This window comes from Schistocerca americana, chromosome 8, assembly GCF_021461395.2.
Source record: "Schistocerca americana isolate TAMUIC-IGC-003095 chromosome 8, iqSchAmer2.1, whole genome shotgun sequence".
Classification (NCBI taxonomy): Eukaryota; Metazoa; Arthropoda; class Insecta; order Orthoptera; family Acrididae; genus Schistocerca; species Schistocerca americana.
Genome location: NC_060126.1, coordinates 437,082,015 through 437,099,455, shown reverse-complemented (window position 1 = coordinate 437,099,455; position 17,441 = coordinate 437,082,015). Strand labels below are relative to the sequence as shown.

Below are 17,441 nucleotides of genomic sequence, written 5' to 3'. Positions count from 1 at the left end.
TACTCGATGTCAACAAATTTCTCTTCTTCAGAAACGCTTTCCTTGCCATTGCCAGTCTACATTTTATATCCTCCCTACTTCGACCATCAGTTATTTTTCTCCCCAAATAGCAAAACTCCTTTACTGCTTTAAGTGTCTCATTTCTTAATCTAATTCCCTCAGCATCACCCGACTTAATTCTACTACATTCCATAATCATCGTTTTGCTTTTGTTGATGTTCATCTTATATCCTCCTTTCAAGACACTGTCCATTCCGTTCAACTGCTCTTCCAAGTCCTTTGCTTTCTCTGACAGAATTACAATGTCATCGGCGAACGTCAAAGTTTTTATTTCTTCTCCATGGAATTTAATACCTACTCCGAATTTCTTTTGTTTCCTTCACCGCTTGCTCAATATACAGATTGAATAACATCGGGGATAGGCTACAATCCTGTCTCACTCCCTTCCCAACCACTGCTCCCCTTTCATATCCCTCGACTCTTATAACTGCCATCTGTTTTCTGTACAAATTGTAAATAGCCTTTCGCTCCCTGTATTTTACCCCTGCCACCTTAAGATTTTGAAAGATAGTATTCCACTCAACATTGTCAAAAGCTTTCTCTAAGTCTATAAATGCTATAAACGTAGGTTTGCCTTTCCTTAATCTAGCTTCTAAATAAGTCGTAGGGTCGGTATTGCCTCACGTGTTCCAATATTTCTACGGAATCCAAACTGATCTTCCCCGAGGTCGGCTTCTACCAGTTTCTCCATTCGTGTGTAAAGAATTCGCGTTAGTATTTTGCATCCGTGACTTATTAAACGATAGTTCGTTAATTTTCACATCTGTCAACACCTGCTTTCTTTGGGATTGGAATTATTATATTCTTCTTGAAGTCTGAGGGTATTTCGCCTGTCTCATACATCTTGCTCACCAGATGGTAGAGTTTTGTCAGGACTGGCTCTCCCAAGGCCGTCAGTAGATCTAATGGAATGTTGTCTACTCCCAGGGCCTTGTTGCGACTCAGGTCTTTCAGTGCTCTGTCGAACTCTTCACGCAGTATCATGGTTACAAAGACAAAATTAAGACAAGCGCACGAGTGAAAAAGCTTTTTTGATACGAAGAGTAGCTTTCAAGATAATTCGTGTTTTACAGGAATGTACAGTGTGTCCGCAATTAAAGTTCCAGTTTCAAACGCTGAAGACAGAACCACCGTTCAGAAAGACGTCAGTTTTTAATACCCTGTGACTGACACCTGAGAAACCTCGTGAAACAAAAGATTTAACGGGAGTTTGACCAATAGATGACTCTGTAAGCGTCATTATGCACAGCAGCAAACGTGTGGCGCACAGTTTCTCTTCAGTCTGTGTATGAGAACTTTAATTATGGACACCTTGCATTCTTCAGAAATCTGCAGAGAGAGAGAGAGAGAGAGAGAGAGAGAGAGAGAGAGAGAGAGCGCCAGCTTTGCAAGAGGACAGACTACGTTTGGTTCACACGGCAGTCTGGTTCGATATCTGGAACAGACAGCATTTAGGAACGGCAATAGGTTTCAGGTAGAGTGAATCTAAATGTTTTGGAGTGTTGATTCTTGTACTTCTCATACTTGCACGTGTCGCTAGTGAACGCAATGAAGAATTTTGAGCCCGTGGGCTTTGAATGTTTCAGGCTAAGTGATCTATCCAACCTCACTGCAGTTATTTCTGAGTGCGATCTGAACTCCGAATTTAGTTTGTTTGCAGTTGTGGAATCCCAACTCGACTTGCGCTATACTAACTATTTTTTTTATTTTTCGGGAAGTTTATGCGGATATGTGATACTGTTCGTTGAAGTCTTCATTCAGACAATTTCAATGATTCAGTAATTAACCATTATTAACCAGTAAGTGTTACTTTATATGACACAAACTCAGTTTTCCAATTTTGTTAAAATTTAAAAACTGACTGGTGAACATAATTATCACTGCTAATTCCTGCCTGCGTTTATTTGGGCTTTCCACGTTTTTTTTAGAGTTATGTGACTGATGCGTTGGTTGGCCTTTAGTTTGTAGTGTAGCCAACACACGGAAGTGCAATTATTCATTTTGGAGGACCTATGAATAATTACTCATTTAGTGTTTATTGTTCGTGCAGTTGCACGTGGAAGCTCACAAGCTGTTAATTATTTTTCCAAGCAACAAATTTTAGTTTCTTCATTCATTTACTGTCCATACTGTCATCCGTGGTTGGTGTTTTCTGGTAACATTTTGTCTGTCACGTCGCACGTTGCACGCGCTGCTCACTATCAGACACAAACTCATCTACTCTGTTAGACTACTGCAGAATCAGTAGATCTCTTCCTACTCGTCTACTCCTAAGGCAGTTACTTCATGCATAAACACTTGGAAGACCTTGCAATTCTTGTTTCAAGTCAATAGAAGATTTCTTTAAAAGATCTGTTAACAGGTCACTTAGCTCGCAAAAGACAAATACCCCAGGTTCGAACCCTGGCCTGGCACGCAGTTTTATTCGGCCAGGAAGAGTCGTATTCACGTGATTATTAATGTTTGGCCTGCCTCACAATTGCAAGGTTTGATTAGGAAAATAAATCCACTGTTTCCACAGCAAAAATTCAATCATTTGCTTTTGGATTCATATTAACCTCTCATTAAATCTCATCCATGTCCTCCTTGGTAATGTGTTTATAAATCACATCTTCTAAGCAATAGATTGGCGTCTGATAGAGTACAATTCCTTAAAGTAACCTCAATGAAGATGAAAGAAGAATGACTTTGGGCCGCATGCCTAGAAGGTACCATATGTAAAGAAAAGTGCAGTAGGGTGTACCAGCCTCTCTAACTGACGATATTACTTTCTGATGTTTGCTAACTTACGTTTGGAACTACAGGGAAGGAATTAATCAGCCGCAATTCATATATTGGAATTATTGTTTGGAAAGTATCAGCAGTAGCTACATTTTTCTATTGAAGTTTTATTTGCTACTGAATGTGTAATTGTGAGAAACACTGTGCCTGAAGTTGCATTACCAAAATTTTTCAGTGTTAATTTCAATATGTATGTCATAACTAACTTCTTACGTTACAAAATGTATCTGTTTAAAGCAGATAAATATGTAACTTCATCCTATTATTAGTGCTTACGTTATGCCTGAATCAGCTGCATCACAATTTCATGTGTGTAATTTTGAACACCATGTTTACTTGCCCACACTTTCTAATGTGGGCACCTCAGTCTTGTTGCAACCCTTGTTCACTAAATTACGAGCAGCCCTTAGCGGCTCGCCATCATTCTTACAATTAATCATGACGTCGCCCTTCCGGCTTATATCTTTTTTAGTATGTGACTTAAGTACTGCATCTTTTCCAGTCAGTACAAACTTTAATTTTATTTATGTATTATATACCTAATATGTTTTAGAACAGTTAGTCTAATTCTGAAAACGACGCTCTTAGTAGCGTCGAAACCTGGTCGATTTTGACTTAGTATTTGCGACCGAGGGCTTATTTGTTCCAATATGGTTATTACCTTATTTTTTATGACATACTCCAAAGAAACTTCTAAGTATGAGGGAATATCTAAACGTTGAATAAGTATTACGCTGTTTTGATCATTAGAACTTTCGAAACACTAAAGGTTAGTGGACATTTATTGGAAACGTCTCATGTGTTGAACAATTCGTAATAATTATAACAATGGAGAAGAGGGAAGGAATACAGCGAAGTAAATGAAAGGAAGGTTGACACTGGGGCTACAACTAACAAAAGAAATGGTTTAAGTAAGAAAATGAGTCATGCGTATCACACAAAGAGTAGAACCACATCACTACAATTTGTTTATTTCTTATACATTTGGGATTAATAATGCGATAGCAGGTTACAAAGTAGATAAGATTTATAGAGAAACATTTTAGAACAGTTACCATAAAATCAGAACTGCAGGGTATTCCCTCAGCCGTAATGTTAACTACTCTGTAGTCCATTTCTATTAGCTCCCTTTTACACTTTTATCTCTTCCGTATTTAATCAACACTTAGCATGAAATGGAGATGCAGTTAAACACGTCAACTGTGTAAACATTTTTTTCTTTTTATCTTGAAGCCTGTAAATGTGACTTGCGAAGAGTTTTAGCTGAAGGCAGTTACATACGACCGTAGTTTCAGTGGCTTTGTCTGAAGGAGACAACATACGCAAGTCCTATTAAGCCTTTTTCTAGTACGGATTCCCCGTCGGACGTAGGATGATGTCATAAACCTGTAACATAAAGAACAGTATTTGTATTTCATTGTTCAGTGTCAGAAAATTCAGAGAATTTCTTGTAATACTTAGATAGCATTGTTTGTCTTTTGCTTAACGACGAAGAAGGACAAGTGTGTATCATGACAAAGTAAAACCAATAACGCAATTCATGGAAACATTTGATAACAGACATTTTGGTGAGCTTAGAGCCTTGCCTACGGGCAATCAGTAACTACGTAATGAATCAAGCGTCTGAGGTGAATGAGCGAATGATCGGTCCCTAGCCAGCCTGAAACAATTTGGTGCCAAATTTGATTTCATAACACTACTGACAGTCAAAGTGAGCTTTGTAGTTATTCTGTTCTGAGCAGCAGATACATGCACGAGTCGTTATTTCTGTCATATTTGAAGTGTTCAGTTCAACCTTCTGTTACGGAAGTTTTGCTCGCAAGATTGTAAACTAAATATTGTATTAACATCTACCAGCCATGTTGCATCACAACATTGCTCATAGAGAGTTTGCAATGCTTGTTCTGATTGGATCTTATTCGGCTGTATGAAGTAAGGGTAATATTCGTTTACTAATGTTCTGCCTCACATTCTTTAAAATAATGCCGTGTGATCTCAGCGCATCACTACGTTTCTGCGAAACTGGGAAGCTGAGACATACGAGTAGCGAGAGAAATAGGGCACATTCCGCCGTCAGGAGGACATTGCTTAAAGCCTTTAACGTTTACCACAGCAATTTCATCGGAAGACATCTCAGAAAACCAAGAAACTCTCTTCATATGTAATGGATAGCAGCAGAGCTGAAGTTCGTGTCCAGACACTCGTGAATGACACATGATTCCAAATTCGCTGGAGCAAAGAAAAAAACGAAATATTAACCCTGAATCTAAATGTTTCTGTACTAAAAATGCAAGAGGCCCTTATTCTCGCCACCGCAACGATTGGTAACAGTGTCAGTACTGCTGAGATACAGATGGAAAAGCAAATGTTGAAGCCTTGAACAGGCTCGTTTTATTTGTCTTCGTACTCGAGAATAATGTTGTATTGGCCGTTGGCTGTGGAACAATAGCTACCATATCCCGTGTAATAGTCATGCAGTTCCGCTACAGATTTTAGTGTCAAATCGGATAATGACTATCAAGTAATTACCATTATTTGAATATCAGTTAATGAAGTCTTTGGACAGTTTACAATGAGAAGAGGAGAGGAGAAGCAGATCGTCACTGATATTGTCAACTTTTAGAAGAGGAATAGTGTTTGAGCAGTCTCAGTGGTAACCCAGCCACTACTTTCATACAGTGATGCATGTCAGAGCATCACATAACACGACATTCAAACAAAATTGTAAGGTTATCACATGGTACAGAAGGTATTAAGTTTCTTGTGGTTGCTGATGTTCGCAAGAACTAGTCGTTAGTAAAAAGGCAACAGTAACCACTAAAGTTTATACCGATAATAATTTATTTCTTAGTACCTGGAAAACGTTTTACTGTGCAACATACGTGTAACGTAGTAACTAAAGAGTATAGTAACAGTTCACTTTTTGTATCATCAACACACCTTTAATTCATAAATTCAACATTTAACCTTTCTGTTCCGTGGTTGCTGTGGCTTCGTTAACAAGTACTTGTTAATTTAATATTCAAAAGTGGCACAATTAGCTCCGTAACGTGAAAGTTTAAGCAGTTTGTCTGGGCATTGTCCCTGAACCTGCGCTATGGTACGACGCTTCCGTAATACGTTGGTGCTTATTACATCCTAACTCTGCAACGTCGTTAGCCAAATAGTAGAGGGGAATACACAAACTTACAACCGAAACTTACAATCGAAGGGGGAATCGACAAAGCTATCTCTTGTGAAAGAACAGACATGTAAGCAAGCAGAGTACGTGCGCTGCTCGTCACCTTCACTGAATGACTACCGAGTTTGAACACTGCGCACTATGGTAATACTTAGTGACAAAAATAAGCTCCGGTGTGGAACAGAATATGTTTACTATTAGTGGGTCACCTAACCTGGGAAAGATGTAGAACTATGTAAGAGATCTTTTCATTTAGTTGATTAATAACGCAACCAGCCACAAATACTGTTTAAACATTTTATTTTAGTGCCATAACCTGTTTTTCGCTGCCATGCCCGTCTTCAGATGGCTAATATTTTTCGTCACGTATATGTTTTGATCAACAGCATTTCGTATGTTCCGCAGCACGTTCCAATAGATGGCGATTTGTGTTGTGGTGCATGTGGTTTTCTAGATCGATGTTTCTGTTCTTCAATTCCATCACAGGACACACAAGTGTATGGGTCATGTGCTATGCTCAACACGCATTTTAAGAATATTATGAAGTGTGCCACAGAAATTTGTTTACCATGTGTGCGATGCGGTGGAATTCAAAAACATACATTGATCTAGAAAACCACATGGACGACAAAAACAGAACAAATCCCCATCCATCGGAAAGTATTGTAGAACTGACGACATGCTGTTGATCGAAACATCGAAGTAACGAAAAATATTAGCAGTCTGAAGATGGGAATATCAGCCCGAAACCGGTTATGGCACTGAAGACTTTGAAAAGTATTTTTTCTGTTTGAGACATTCACCAATTACCGTTAACGGCTGCGGAGTTCACATGATCCAGCATGGATAAAAATAACTTCTTTTAAATTACATTAAGTCTGACAACAGATTTTTATCTGTTCTAATTGTCTGACAGTTGAAAGTTGCTGGAGGACAGGTTTAAAAATTTGACTTCACACAAAAATGACGGTAACACTATGGGGAAGTACCAAATTACATGGAAGGCTGCATGGAGAAAACTCAGCAAATTATCCTCATCTGGAGACGTAACGAATTCACCGTTGGAGAGAGAAGGTTCACAACACAATCAAATGAGCAACGTTGCTTGCCAGAACAAGCAGCAAGGTGCTCAAAGTACAGATCGCCCCCACGATCAGTGAAGCGTGTGCCCTTTTCGTAGCCGGAAGACTAAGTGCCACGAAAATTACCGGGTGGTTATATCTAAACTTTCCCTACTTAACACGTTATGACACTGAAACTAATTACCGTACAGGTACCATACTTGGTAGCATTAATGCCCGGTGTATAGGGTGCATGATATCCATGCGCCACACCCGCCACCGTACAGTTCCAACTGTGGTCATTAGGTGCCGTGATCAGCCATCGTGATTCATAGTCACACGCACCTGACCAATCGCAGTGCACTTGTTGACGTGACAACATGAGCCTGGACAAAATGAGCACGGCATTATTGCTGCAGCTCTGTCATCAGTACAACGGTAATGCTGCTGCTGCACTTCGAGAATATCGCTGGCTGAACGGATTACAGAAGGGTCCTCTTTCTCCACCTGCTGAGCGGAATGTGCTGCAGAAGTTCGAATCAACAGGAGAATTTACCGTCGCTCCGGGGAAAGGTTGCACACATGTTTCATAAAATCCCTGTTACTATGGTGGAGAGCGCTGCGCGCAATTCCGATCGTCAGGCAGTGCGCGTGCTGTGTCACGACAGCTGAACATCCCATGGTCCACTGTACAGAAGGTGCTTCGAACCATTCTCAAATGGTATCCGTACAGAATCCGTATCCTACAGCGGCTTGCACTATAGGACGCGCAACGACGTGTTTATTTCGCTCTCCACTTTCCCGCAAGGATTGAAGTTTACGAGGGCTGGCCCTGGACCCTCCTATGGACAGACGAAGCTCGTTTTTCTCTGAAGGGTCAGGTGAACGCACAGAATTACCGAGTGTTGTTATCTTCACCTCCAGTCAATATGCATGAAGTCCCTGAGCAAGGTCAACGAGTCGCCACATGATGTGGCTTCACAGCTACGTTCATGATTGGCTTATTCTTTTTTTCAACAGGCTGGCGCTCAAGGACCAAAGACGTGCAGCGTAACTGGTCAGCGTTACTGTGGTATGCTTCGCCATCATGTCATACTCACCCTATAGGACAGAGACGCACTGAACTCAACAGTTTTCATGCAAGATGGGACCCCATCGTACATTGCGCGTGAAGTTCACCTGCTTCTCCGCAACACATTTGGAAACTAATTATCAGCGTATCGTTTCCAAATGCTTTGCCGCCACGACCACCTGTTCTCACTTCCTGTGATTTCTGGTTGTGGGGCTACCCGAAAGAGAGGGTTTACCAGGGGAACATCCACACATGTGCTCATCTGAAGCGCAGCATAACAACAGAGGCAGCCAGCATACCTACGGAAAAATGTTACAACTTAACTGATTCCTTGACAATGCTACCAAGTTTGGTCCTTGTGCGGTATCTATTTTCTGTGACGTAACGTGTTAAATAGGGAAAGTTTAACTGTAACCACTAGGTAGTTCTCCCTCAACACACTACTTTCAAGGAACTATACATGGAGGTGATGACTCAATGCTATTGCCAGTTTGACAGATGGTAATATCTATTGCATGAAAAAACGGGGGGAAAAGCAAAAACTTTCCACTCTTTGCATGAAAAATGCGCATTAACAAACAAGGTTGGTACTTGCCTAGATCAACGTCTCCTCGATGGGTAAGTCTCTTCGCGCCAAACTATGTTGAATGACCAAAATTTTAGAGATAGCGGTCTGCACCACAGAATCTAGGCTTCTGATGTTTGTGCAGGAAAGGCAGTGGTGGTACAGCAACCCCTGCCCCTAGGTGTGCCATGCGCCAGCGCTGTTCAGAAGAACTTCACGTGAGGCTGCATACTCACTTCGTAACAACTGCCTGTCTCCCTAGTTCCGTATGGTTTCTAGAACGAAACCGCTTTCTTCTCCACTCTGTTTTTATCGTTGGGCAGTGGTCGTGCCGTTTTGTGTAAGTGCAAATGGATATCTCTGGAAGGATAACAACTCTGTTCTTGCAAATCCAGCTGCGTAAATGAAGTTAACCCCATATGTAGTGTGTCGCGAATTCGCGTCATACCAAAGCGGCGCTAATAATTCGAAGGTTATCTGTTACTGAGCGCCAGTGATTGGAGGTGTAGCTTCCACACGAAGTTACCAACGATTCTGACACGTGCTGTCCACTCCTTTGTACACACACACACACACACACACACACACACACACACACACACACAGTGATACGTTATGTCATTTTTTGCTCCAATGAGTGCATAAAATAACCAAAAATAGTAGTCGAGCTCATTGTAAAGATCTGTCCAAAACACAGTATTTTAACTGTTCCATGTGAATACATTTACCAGTCAGTTGTACACATCAAAAATGACAATGGTAATTACTGCACACACAGCTCTGTCCATGACCATGCAAGGAGAGAGAGAGACTCAACTTACATTTACCAAGAAAAGAATAAACATAAAGCTCTAAACACTATTTTCCACCAAGGAATAAAACTGTACAGTAAATTACCAAAAGAGATTGAAGAAATTGCAAAAATACACTTTTTTGAAAAGGCAGCTAGAAAGTACCTGTTATGCAATAAATTTTATTCATTGAAGGATTACTTAGTTGATAAAGTCATACAAATAAAAATAATAACAATTATAAAATATCCAACATTCCACATAACACCTTCATTTGTTTTTTCCTTCTTTTTTCCTTTCTAGAAATACTTACACCCAAGCTATGCATAGCACAATACTAACACCTCCTCCTCTTTCTGAGCTCAAGCATTACATCATTTAGTAAGTTATTTGTAAAAAAGTATGGTATACCAAGAGTAAATCTAATGATTGTTTCTAACTAGAAGTCAGTAAATGTGTGTGTATACGAATTAGCGTATTTCAAATTGATCTATATTTGTAAATACTCTGACATGTCCTATATCTTTTAGAAAGGGATAAAGCTGCTACTACTACTACTACTACTACTACTACTACTACTACTGTTAAAATTGTCGTAAAACAAATTGTAAGTCAGATGAATTCGCAATTGCGACCAATGCCTACAACCAGCTTTAGAACGGAATGACAAAATTCGTGCCTGACCGGGCCTCGAACCCGGATTTCCCGCTTATCGCGAGGTGCTCGCCTTAATGGCTCTGAGAACTATGGGACTTAACTGCTGTGGTCATCAGTCCCCTAGAACTTACAACTACTTAAACCTAACTAACCTAAGGACATCACACACATCCATGCCCGAGGCAGGATTCGAACCTGCGACCGTAGCGGTCGCGCGGTTCCAGACTGTAGCGCCTAGAAGCGCTCGGCCACTCTGGCCGGCGCGCTCGCCTTACCATTAGGCTATTCGTGCACGTCTCACGGCCAGAAGGTCTATAACTAAATCCAGTGTTTTAGGTTCAGAATCTCGCGTAGATATTGTCACAGATGTGACATACCGAGTTACACCCAACATGCGTAATATACTCGTACCTTAGATGAGTATGTACAAGATTTCGCTATCGGTTACAGAACTTTTGAAGATTTTCTTTAAAGGTGAAATTTGGTCAGTTATTAAGGGGTCAATGTGTATTCTAGGATATTTGTGCTGCCTTTCTGATGCCACCATCTTATACAGCTAAAGGATAAAATTGTACATACCAGGGCGTGTACAGATGCATATGAAGTCACTACGGCCGCCACCGCCCCACGTAGTTCGCAAACGTAATGAGAAAGGAAACCGTTATTAGCGTAAGAGGTACCAACCGCAAAGCAACGTACAATGGCTTGCGGAGCGCATGTGTAGATGTAGAAGACAGAGCTGATACGAGATATAGGAGTGGCTTACCTGCACGCGTGGGTGCTGGGACAGCATGTAGATCACAGCTTCTGCAACATCTTCTGCTTCCATATAATTCAGCTGGTTATATAAGTCTTCCGTCCAGTTGGTGGTATTAGTGAGGATCTCTGTCTTCACCATTCCTGGGGATATTTCCTGCACGGAAGGCATTATCAGTGTAAACGATTGTGTATATCTCCATAATCATAATTCAGAAGAAAGAAGATTACTGAAGTGAAATTAAGTCCGAAAGAATAATTTGTCTTTTTTCTCTAAATTAAGCTGCTTTCACTCCGTAATTAACTACGTGAATCACTAATATCATTAAAGTAAGTCCAAGACATGAATAGAAACTAGATGTGCGAATTTTTTTGGAATAAACCACAAGTCTCGCAGCACATTCTACATCCTTAGTCACCTCAATAGACGAACCTTTTACAACTAACTTTTTCCCATTTTAAATGGAAGTAACACTGCTGTATAGAGTTGAAGGACGGAAGTAACTTTCGTATGCAGTGTGACTGCCACGTAACGTCTCGATAAAACTTTGACCACACACAGGAAGAACCCTTATGGTATAATACAGAAGGTAACAAATGAGAAACAGAAATGAGATTCAAAAACAATAATTGCAATGAAGTCAGATGGTCCTCTAGACGTTACAAAGCACCCCGTCTTCAGGCCACAAGTGGCCCATCGGGGCCATCCGACCGCCGTGTCATCCTCAGCTGAGGATGCGGATAGGAGGGCATGTGGTCAGCACACCGCTCTCCCAGTCGTTATGATGGTTTTCTTTGACCGGAGCCGCTACTATTCGGTCGAGTAGCTCCTCAATTGGCATCGCGAGGCTGAATGCACCCCGATAAACGGCAACAGTGCATGGCGGCCCGGATGGTGACCCATCCAAGTGCCGGCCACAGCCGACAGCGCTTGACTTCGGTGATCTGAAGGGAACTGGTGTATCCACTGCGGTAAAGCCGTTGCCAGACGTTACAAAGGGTGGGGCATTATTCGCAACACAGCGTGATGATCACGGATATTTCAACGCCTGCTCTGCTGCTTGCTCCCATACTGGCTGTAAGATCGGCAAGCGGTTCTTGCCGTAGGGGCTCCATTCCTTCACCGGCACTGTCACTGTCATTTTGCACGTAGACATTCTGCAATACGTCTCCCCAACGCATCCCACACTTTCTCAATAGGGTTTAAGTCGGGAGATGGGCAAGTTAGTCCATTCGTGTGATACCCTCTCGTTGCAAGAACTGGTCCACACGCTCAGTTCTATGCGGCCACTGATCTGTAAAAACGATGTCAGGGCTGAATGCGCCCCCTGTAGCGACGCACATGGGGAAGGTGTGCAGTGTCACAAAGCTGACCAATGTGTGTACCCTGTTCACAGATTTGGAGGTCAGCTCGCGATGCAACATTATGCCTCCGAACACCTGGGACACCAACCTATTACGAGGGTTGCCCACAAAGTAGAGCACCGCATTTTTCTCTCAGCCGAAAACAACGCTACGAATGTAAAACGTTACGTATGTATTATCTGAAGTCTCCTGAGTTAGCGCACAAAGTTCCCGTCAGTTCAGACAGATAGTGTATCTGCAGAACAGTTTCAAAATGACATCTTTAAGTGATGTACCTAGAAGCAACGTGCCGTCATTGAATTTCTTACTGCAGAGAAATAAACTGTGGAGAATATTCACGAACACTTGTACAGTCCACCGAGCATCTGCTGCCGATGTACTGTTAGTCGCTGGGCACGCTGGGTGAGGTCATCAGAAGGAAGTTCGGCTGAGCTCTAAGATTTGCAGCGGTCGGGGAGACCATCCGCGGCTGTCTTACCTGACCTAGCCCCCTCGGACTTGTTTCGGCCATTAAATGATGCCATTCGTGGAGGACATTGAGGAGGATTAGGTGGTGGTTCACACAGTGGAACACTGGTTCCGCCACCAGGACAAGGATTGGTACCTACAGGGCATACGCCCACTCGTTTCGTGCTGGAGGAAGGCCATAGAACCAGATGGGGATTACCTGGAAACATAGGATGTGTAGATAAAACATTCTTTCGTTTGTGTAATTCCCATTATATTCAATGAATAATTGTTGAAGAAAAAATGTGGCGCATTACTTTTTGGGCAACCCTCGTATGTTAATTCTGGACGTACCCTCATATGGTGAGTGGCGGAAATGTGTAATGTTGCCAGGAACATTGTTGAACATGGTCGTTTCGGTGAGCCCGGTGTCTGAAACATTGAAGTGTGTGTCTTCCATGGCGCATTGCACGCTGGACAGCCGATAATACCTCACATACTACACAGCTCCTCTACTGCCTCAGTAGCACGGGCACTGGTCAATGTTCCATACTGAGCTGAGTGGCGAACTATGTGGGATCCAGTAGATGAAGCAGATGGTGTGAACACATCTACATCCCAGCAGGGTGGGCAACAGAAAGTGTACCATTCCCCATGCGTAACCATACAGTACTTTAGTGGACTGCGACGTCGATCTTCCACAGGTAGCTGTTAAGACCATTCTACAGATACCGAAACAGTGGAGACTCAGTCATTCTTCATTAATGGGTATGGTGCGCGCTCCATTATTTTCCTGATGCTTCACCACTTTCGCTACCTATTCCACATTGCCAACTAATACTGTCTATTTAGGACTGAGCCGTGGGCGGCTCGCACTGATGTCGTTTGTTCTTTGGCAGTTTGTCGCAATCGAGTGGTGCCTAATTTATCCCTTAGTTACTATCATAACGAGTTGCTGACTTGCCTCGGCCAGTGGCAACAGCAGCAGCGCTTATCGATACTAGTACTGCTGTACCATCTTTGGTGTGACCGCTCTATTTCCGTGTGGTGGTGGTGGTTTTTGTGTGTGTGTGTGTGTGTGTGTGTGTGTGTGTGTGTGTGTGTGTGTGTCAGTCGGTTGGTTGGATGGATGGGACAGAGCAGCGAGGAAGTCTGCACAGTGCGAGGTCAGGCCGGAACCACTGGAGGCGTGCACGTGCAGTTGGATTGTGAGGCGCTAGCTGCGAGATCTACAAAGTTCGTTGCCCACCGAACCTGGACACTGAAGCTGAGTGATCAGTTTACGTGTTACGAAACCTGAACTGCTGTGACATCTCTTCATTCATCGCCTTTGCTGCTAGCGGGGATGGCCCAGGAAGCAACAATGTATGGTGTGTTGGAGTCTTCTTCCTGTATGGTGTAACTATTAAATTGGTTGTTACTTATCAGTGAAGTGCACCAACGGTATTTTCTGCATTGTGGCCGTTAACGCCCCAGTTACCTGGCCCGGACGTTAGCGTAATTTTCCGGCGGTGTCTTTTCCTCGCCGCATTGATGGTGCCCGGCACGGCGTGTAGTTCGACAGCCTTTTAGTTGGTTGTTCATATTTTTTTCTTAAGAGTGGTTATTGGGCCCTGGCTGTTTTTAGATGCCAATTTTGAAGACGGCTGATATTTTCGGTTGTCGTACCGTTGGTCGGGCGGAAGGGAATTGGTTAGGTTGTTGGTCGGTTCTTCAGCCGTCCCTGGGTCGGGTTGCCATTCGATTAACCTTACTCTTGGCTGCCTGTCTCACCTCACCTTACATTAGAGCTACCTCCTCAGGCTGACCCTTGGAACACTTCTGAGCACCACTGTTCTGTTGGTTTTAGATTGTGATTTTCATTTTAGTCTGATGTACTGTGCGACGCCTTCAGCCGTCTATTAATTTAGTTTGTTTTAATTTTAAAATAAGGCCTTCAGTTGACTTAAAATTTGAAGATTGATTTGTTTAAAAACTAAATTTTGAAATTTTTTTCTACCTGAAAAAACAAAAGGCGAATATCACAAAGATGAGAAGAACATGGAGTTCTATGACGAACTCAGCTCACCCCAACACGGATGTTGCTCTTCCTGGCGACGAGGTCCTTCCTGAGGCCTTCCAGGAGAACCCGCACTGCATGCTTGGTAGCGGCGTACATCGCTGTCTCACTGTTAGCTGGTGGTGTGTGTCCCCAAAGACTGGAAACAGTTAAGTCTGCATCACATTTTCAGCAGCACACGTACAGGCCTTTAATTCAGTTAAATATATTCCACGGAAATCAAAAAGGACGATGAGGCCCCTGATATATTTAAGTGATATGTACGAAACGCTTCGGCATCGTCAAACCATTGTATACAGTGACACGGGTTATGGAAGCAGCAAATAACGTTTCTATCAATATTAATTTAATACTATGTAACGTTGTGTTTTCCAAGCACCGAGAGAAAATTCAGCTGGAACATTTATAGAGTAAAACTGTGATGCAAAAAATTTGAAGTAGGAAACTACCAACAGTATTGAAATACGGTGAAGTACAAATAATGATAGGAAAGATTTGGAAGGTATTTACATGTGAGCAGGCTACTCAAAACATTGAAACAAAATAATTTCACCCATTTCGGACTTTAAAACAATTCTTAAATTTTCATCAGAAAAGGCTAATTTTCCCAGATTTGGTTTGAGGAGGATGAATTATATATGTTATGCCTCAGAGGTCGATAAACTATTCATCAAGCATGTTTGTGAAATAAAAGCTTTTCTCCCCGAGACTCCTTTCTTGTCTGGAGTCCTGGCGTCTTTCAATGGAGGCACTTCATTTTCAGTCTTTTGAACATGGCTGCACTACAACTACGGTTACAGAACACCATGTTTAATAGACTACCAACCAGTTGCAATAAATGGTCTTTTTCAAATAACGCTTAGCATGGTTTCGACTGATTTAAACCCGTCTTCCTCAGAAGGACACTTTGTTTTAGTATTTTCAACTTTATGCCCATATATTTGGAAACAGCCTTAGATACCGTGGCAAGCAGAAACCACCTATTCGAACTCGTTGCCTTTCTATTACACCTGCTGTTCTGTAACCGTTGTTTTAGTGCAGCCATGTTCAAAATGTTGAAGTTCCTGCCTGACAAGGTGTGTAAGGCAGTTTCTACATATCTGGACGTCAAGTTGAAAATGGTTGAATACTTTGTCCTTCTGAGGAAGACTGATTTAAATCAGTCAAAATCATGGTGAAGGTTATTTGAAAACCATTTATTGCACCTGGCTGGCTATTACACCTGCTGTTATTTTCAATCGTTTTAAGTGGAACGTAACACATTTCAGCTGCTTTTCCACCGCTCATTTCGTTAGAGTCGGTGCAGAGAAAGTAAGTTGCTGAATAACGTCATAAATATGGAACAAACTGACACCTAGCTGGCTCCTGAAGTGTCTTTACAAACGAGTGAAACAAATCTGAAGTTGTATATTGGGAAAGTAGACCTGTTTCCACCACGCTTTCCTCTGTAACGTTGCCTATCGCTGTTACTAAACCAAAATGCAATAAATCCTTTACATCCGAAAGTGATTCTTCAAGATTTGTTCTGTGAAACTTAAGTTTTTGCGAAAATGTGAATGAATGATTAGACGTCTTAGACTATTACGTTTATGTCCTGATCAGTCCCCGCTATAAACAGGGGAAAAGCAGTTGACTTCAGATCAAGTGAAGAACAAAAAAGAAGCCCCTAAGTAAATCGTGGTCAACAGAATCACCAGAAAGAATGTCGAAAGAAGTTTGATACTGAAGTATTTAATATCAGTTTTAGGTTTTGACGCTGTTGAAACGATAATGAATACCACAATAGGCAGTTCGAGAGAACTTTACACCCTCAAGAAAGCAATCACAGAGGTTAGACAAACCAAGGTACAAAGGAGGCAAATATTTCAACAGATCAACGAAAAAAAGGGAGTACAAATCAGTCACTCAGGAATGAAAACTCTACGAAGTGCAGTGAATCTGAAGTTGCATAGTTGGAGGAGAAATCGTGAAGCAAACCAGAAACAAATGATCATCTGAACGACCGATTCAGCATACCAGAGTCAACACAGCCTTCAGTGGACGTTAACGTGAGGGCGTCAACACGGAGACTGCAAGGGAAAGGCGACTTAAAAGCAATGGAGAGTGAATACATCGAATTGGTACGTTTGGAATATGTACGAGGATGGGGGACCGTTTTTGGTGACAAGATATAAGAAACGCGTGTCAATTTGAGACATCAAGTTTAGTATTAGAGTGATGAGTTTGACAGTTTGGAAAACTTGCTACCAAATAGGGCAGTTGGCGGAAAGTGAACAGTTATTCATATTTGTTTGGAAATTCAATGTGACTAGATACATACCATCTGACTTATCACACACACAAGCACGAAATTAGCAAGAACAGATAAATGTGTCCAGAATTACAGAGTCAGCTTGACAGTTCATACATTTTAGTTGCTGAGAAGATAATAACCGATGACTGGATGGCTTCCAGTTTGGATTCATGAGAGTAAGGGCACGAGAGTGGCAGTTCTGACTACGCTGTGTAGGAGAGGCAAGGCTTAAAATATCAAGACGCTTTGTTGTGGTTCGTTTGGAAAAGCGTTCTATAATACAAAAACTTGAATGGTGTCAAAGTTTCATAAAAAATGTTTATTTGTATATCATAAGGGCTGACAGTAATGCA

The 17,441-nt window shown here is 41.9% G+C and overlaps 1 protein-coding gene across 1 annotated transcript in view; it reads right to left on the bottom strand.

Moving 5' to 3' along the window:
• Window positions 1-3,786: 3,786 nt before the first annotated feature.
• Window positions 3,787-17,441, bottom strand: part of LOC124544789 (dehydrogenase/reductase SDR family member 11-like) — a 67,678-nt gene continuing 54,023 nt past the window's right edge. Inside the window, exons 4-6 of the mRNA XM_047123470.1 lie at window positions 14,805-14,934; window positions 10,935-11,081; window positions 3,787-4,227 (exon numbers count right to left, since the gene is read on the bottom strand). Coding sequence (XP_046979426.1) covers window positions 4,186-4,227; window positions 10,935-11,081; window positions 14,805-14,934 — 319 coding nt within the window. The 3' untranslated portion in view covers window positions 3,787-4,185. The remainder of the gene's footprint in view (window positions 4,228-10,934; window positions 11,082-14,804; window positions 14,935-17,441) is intronic.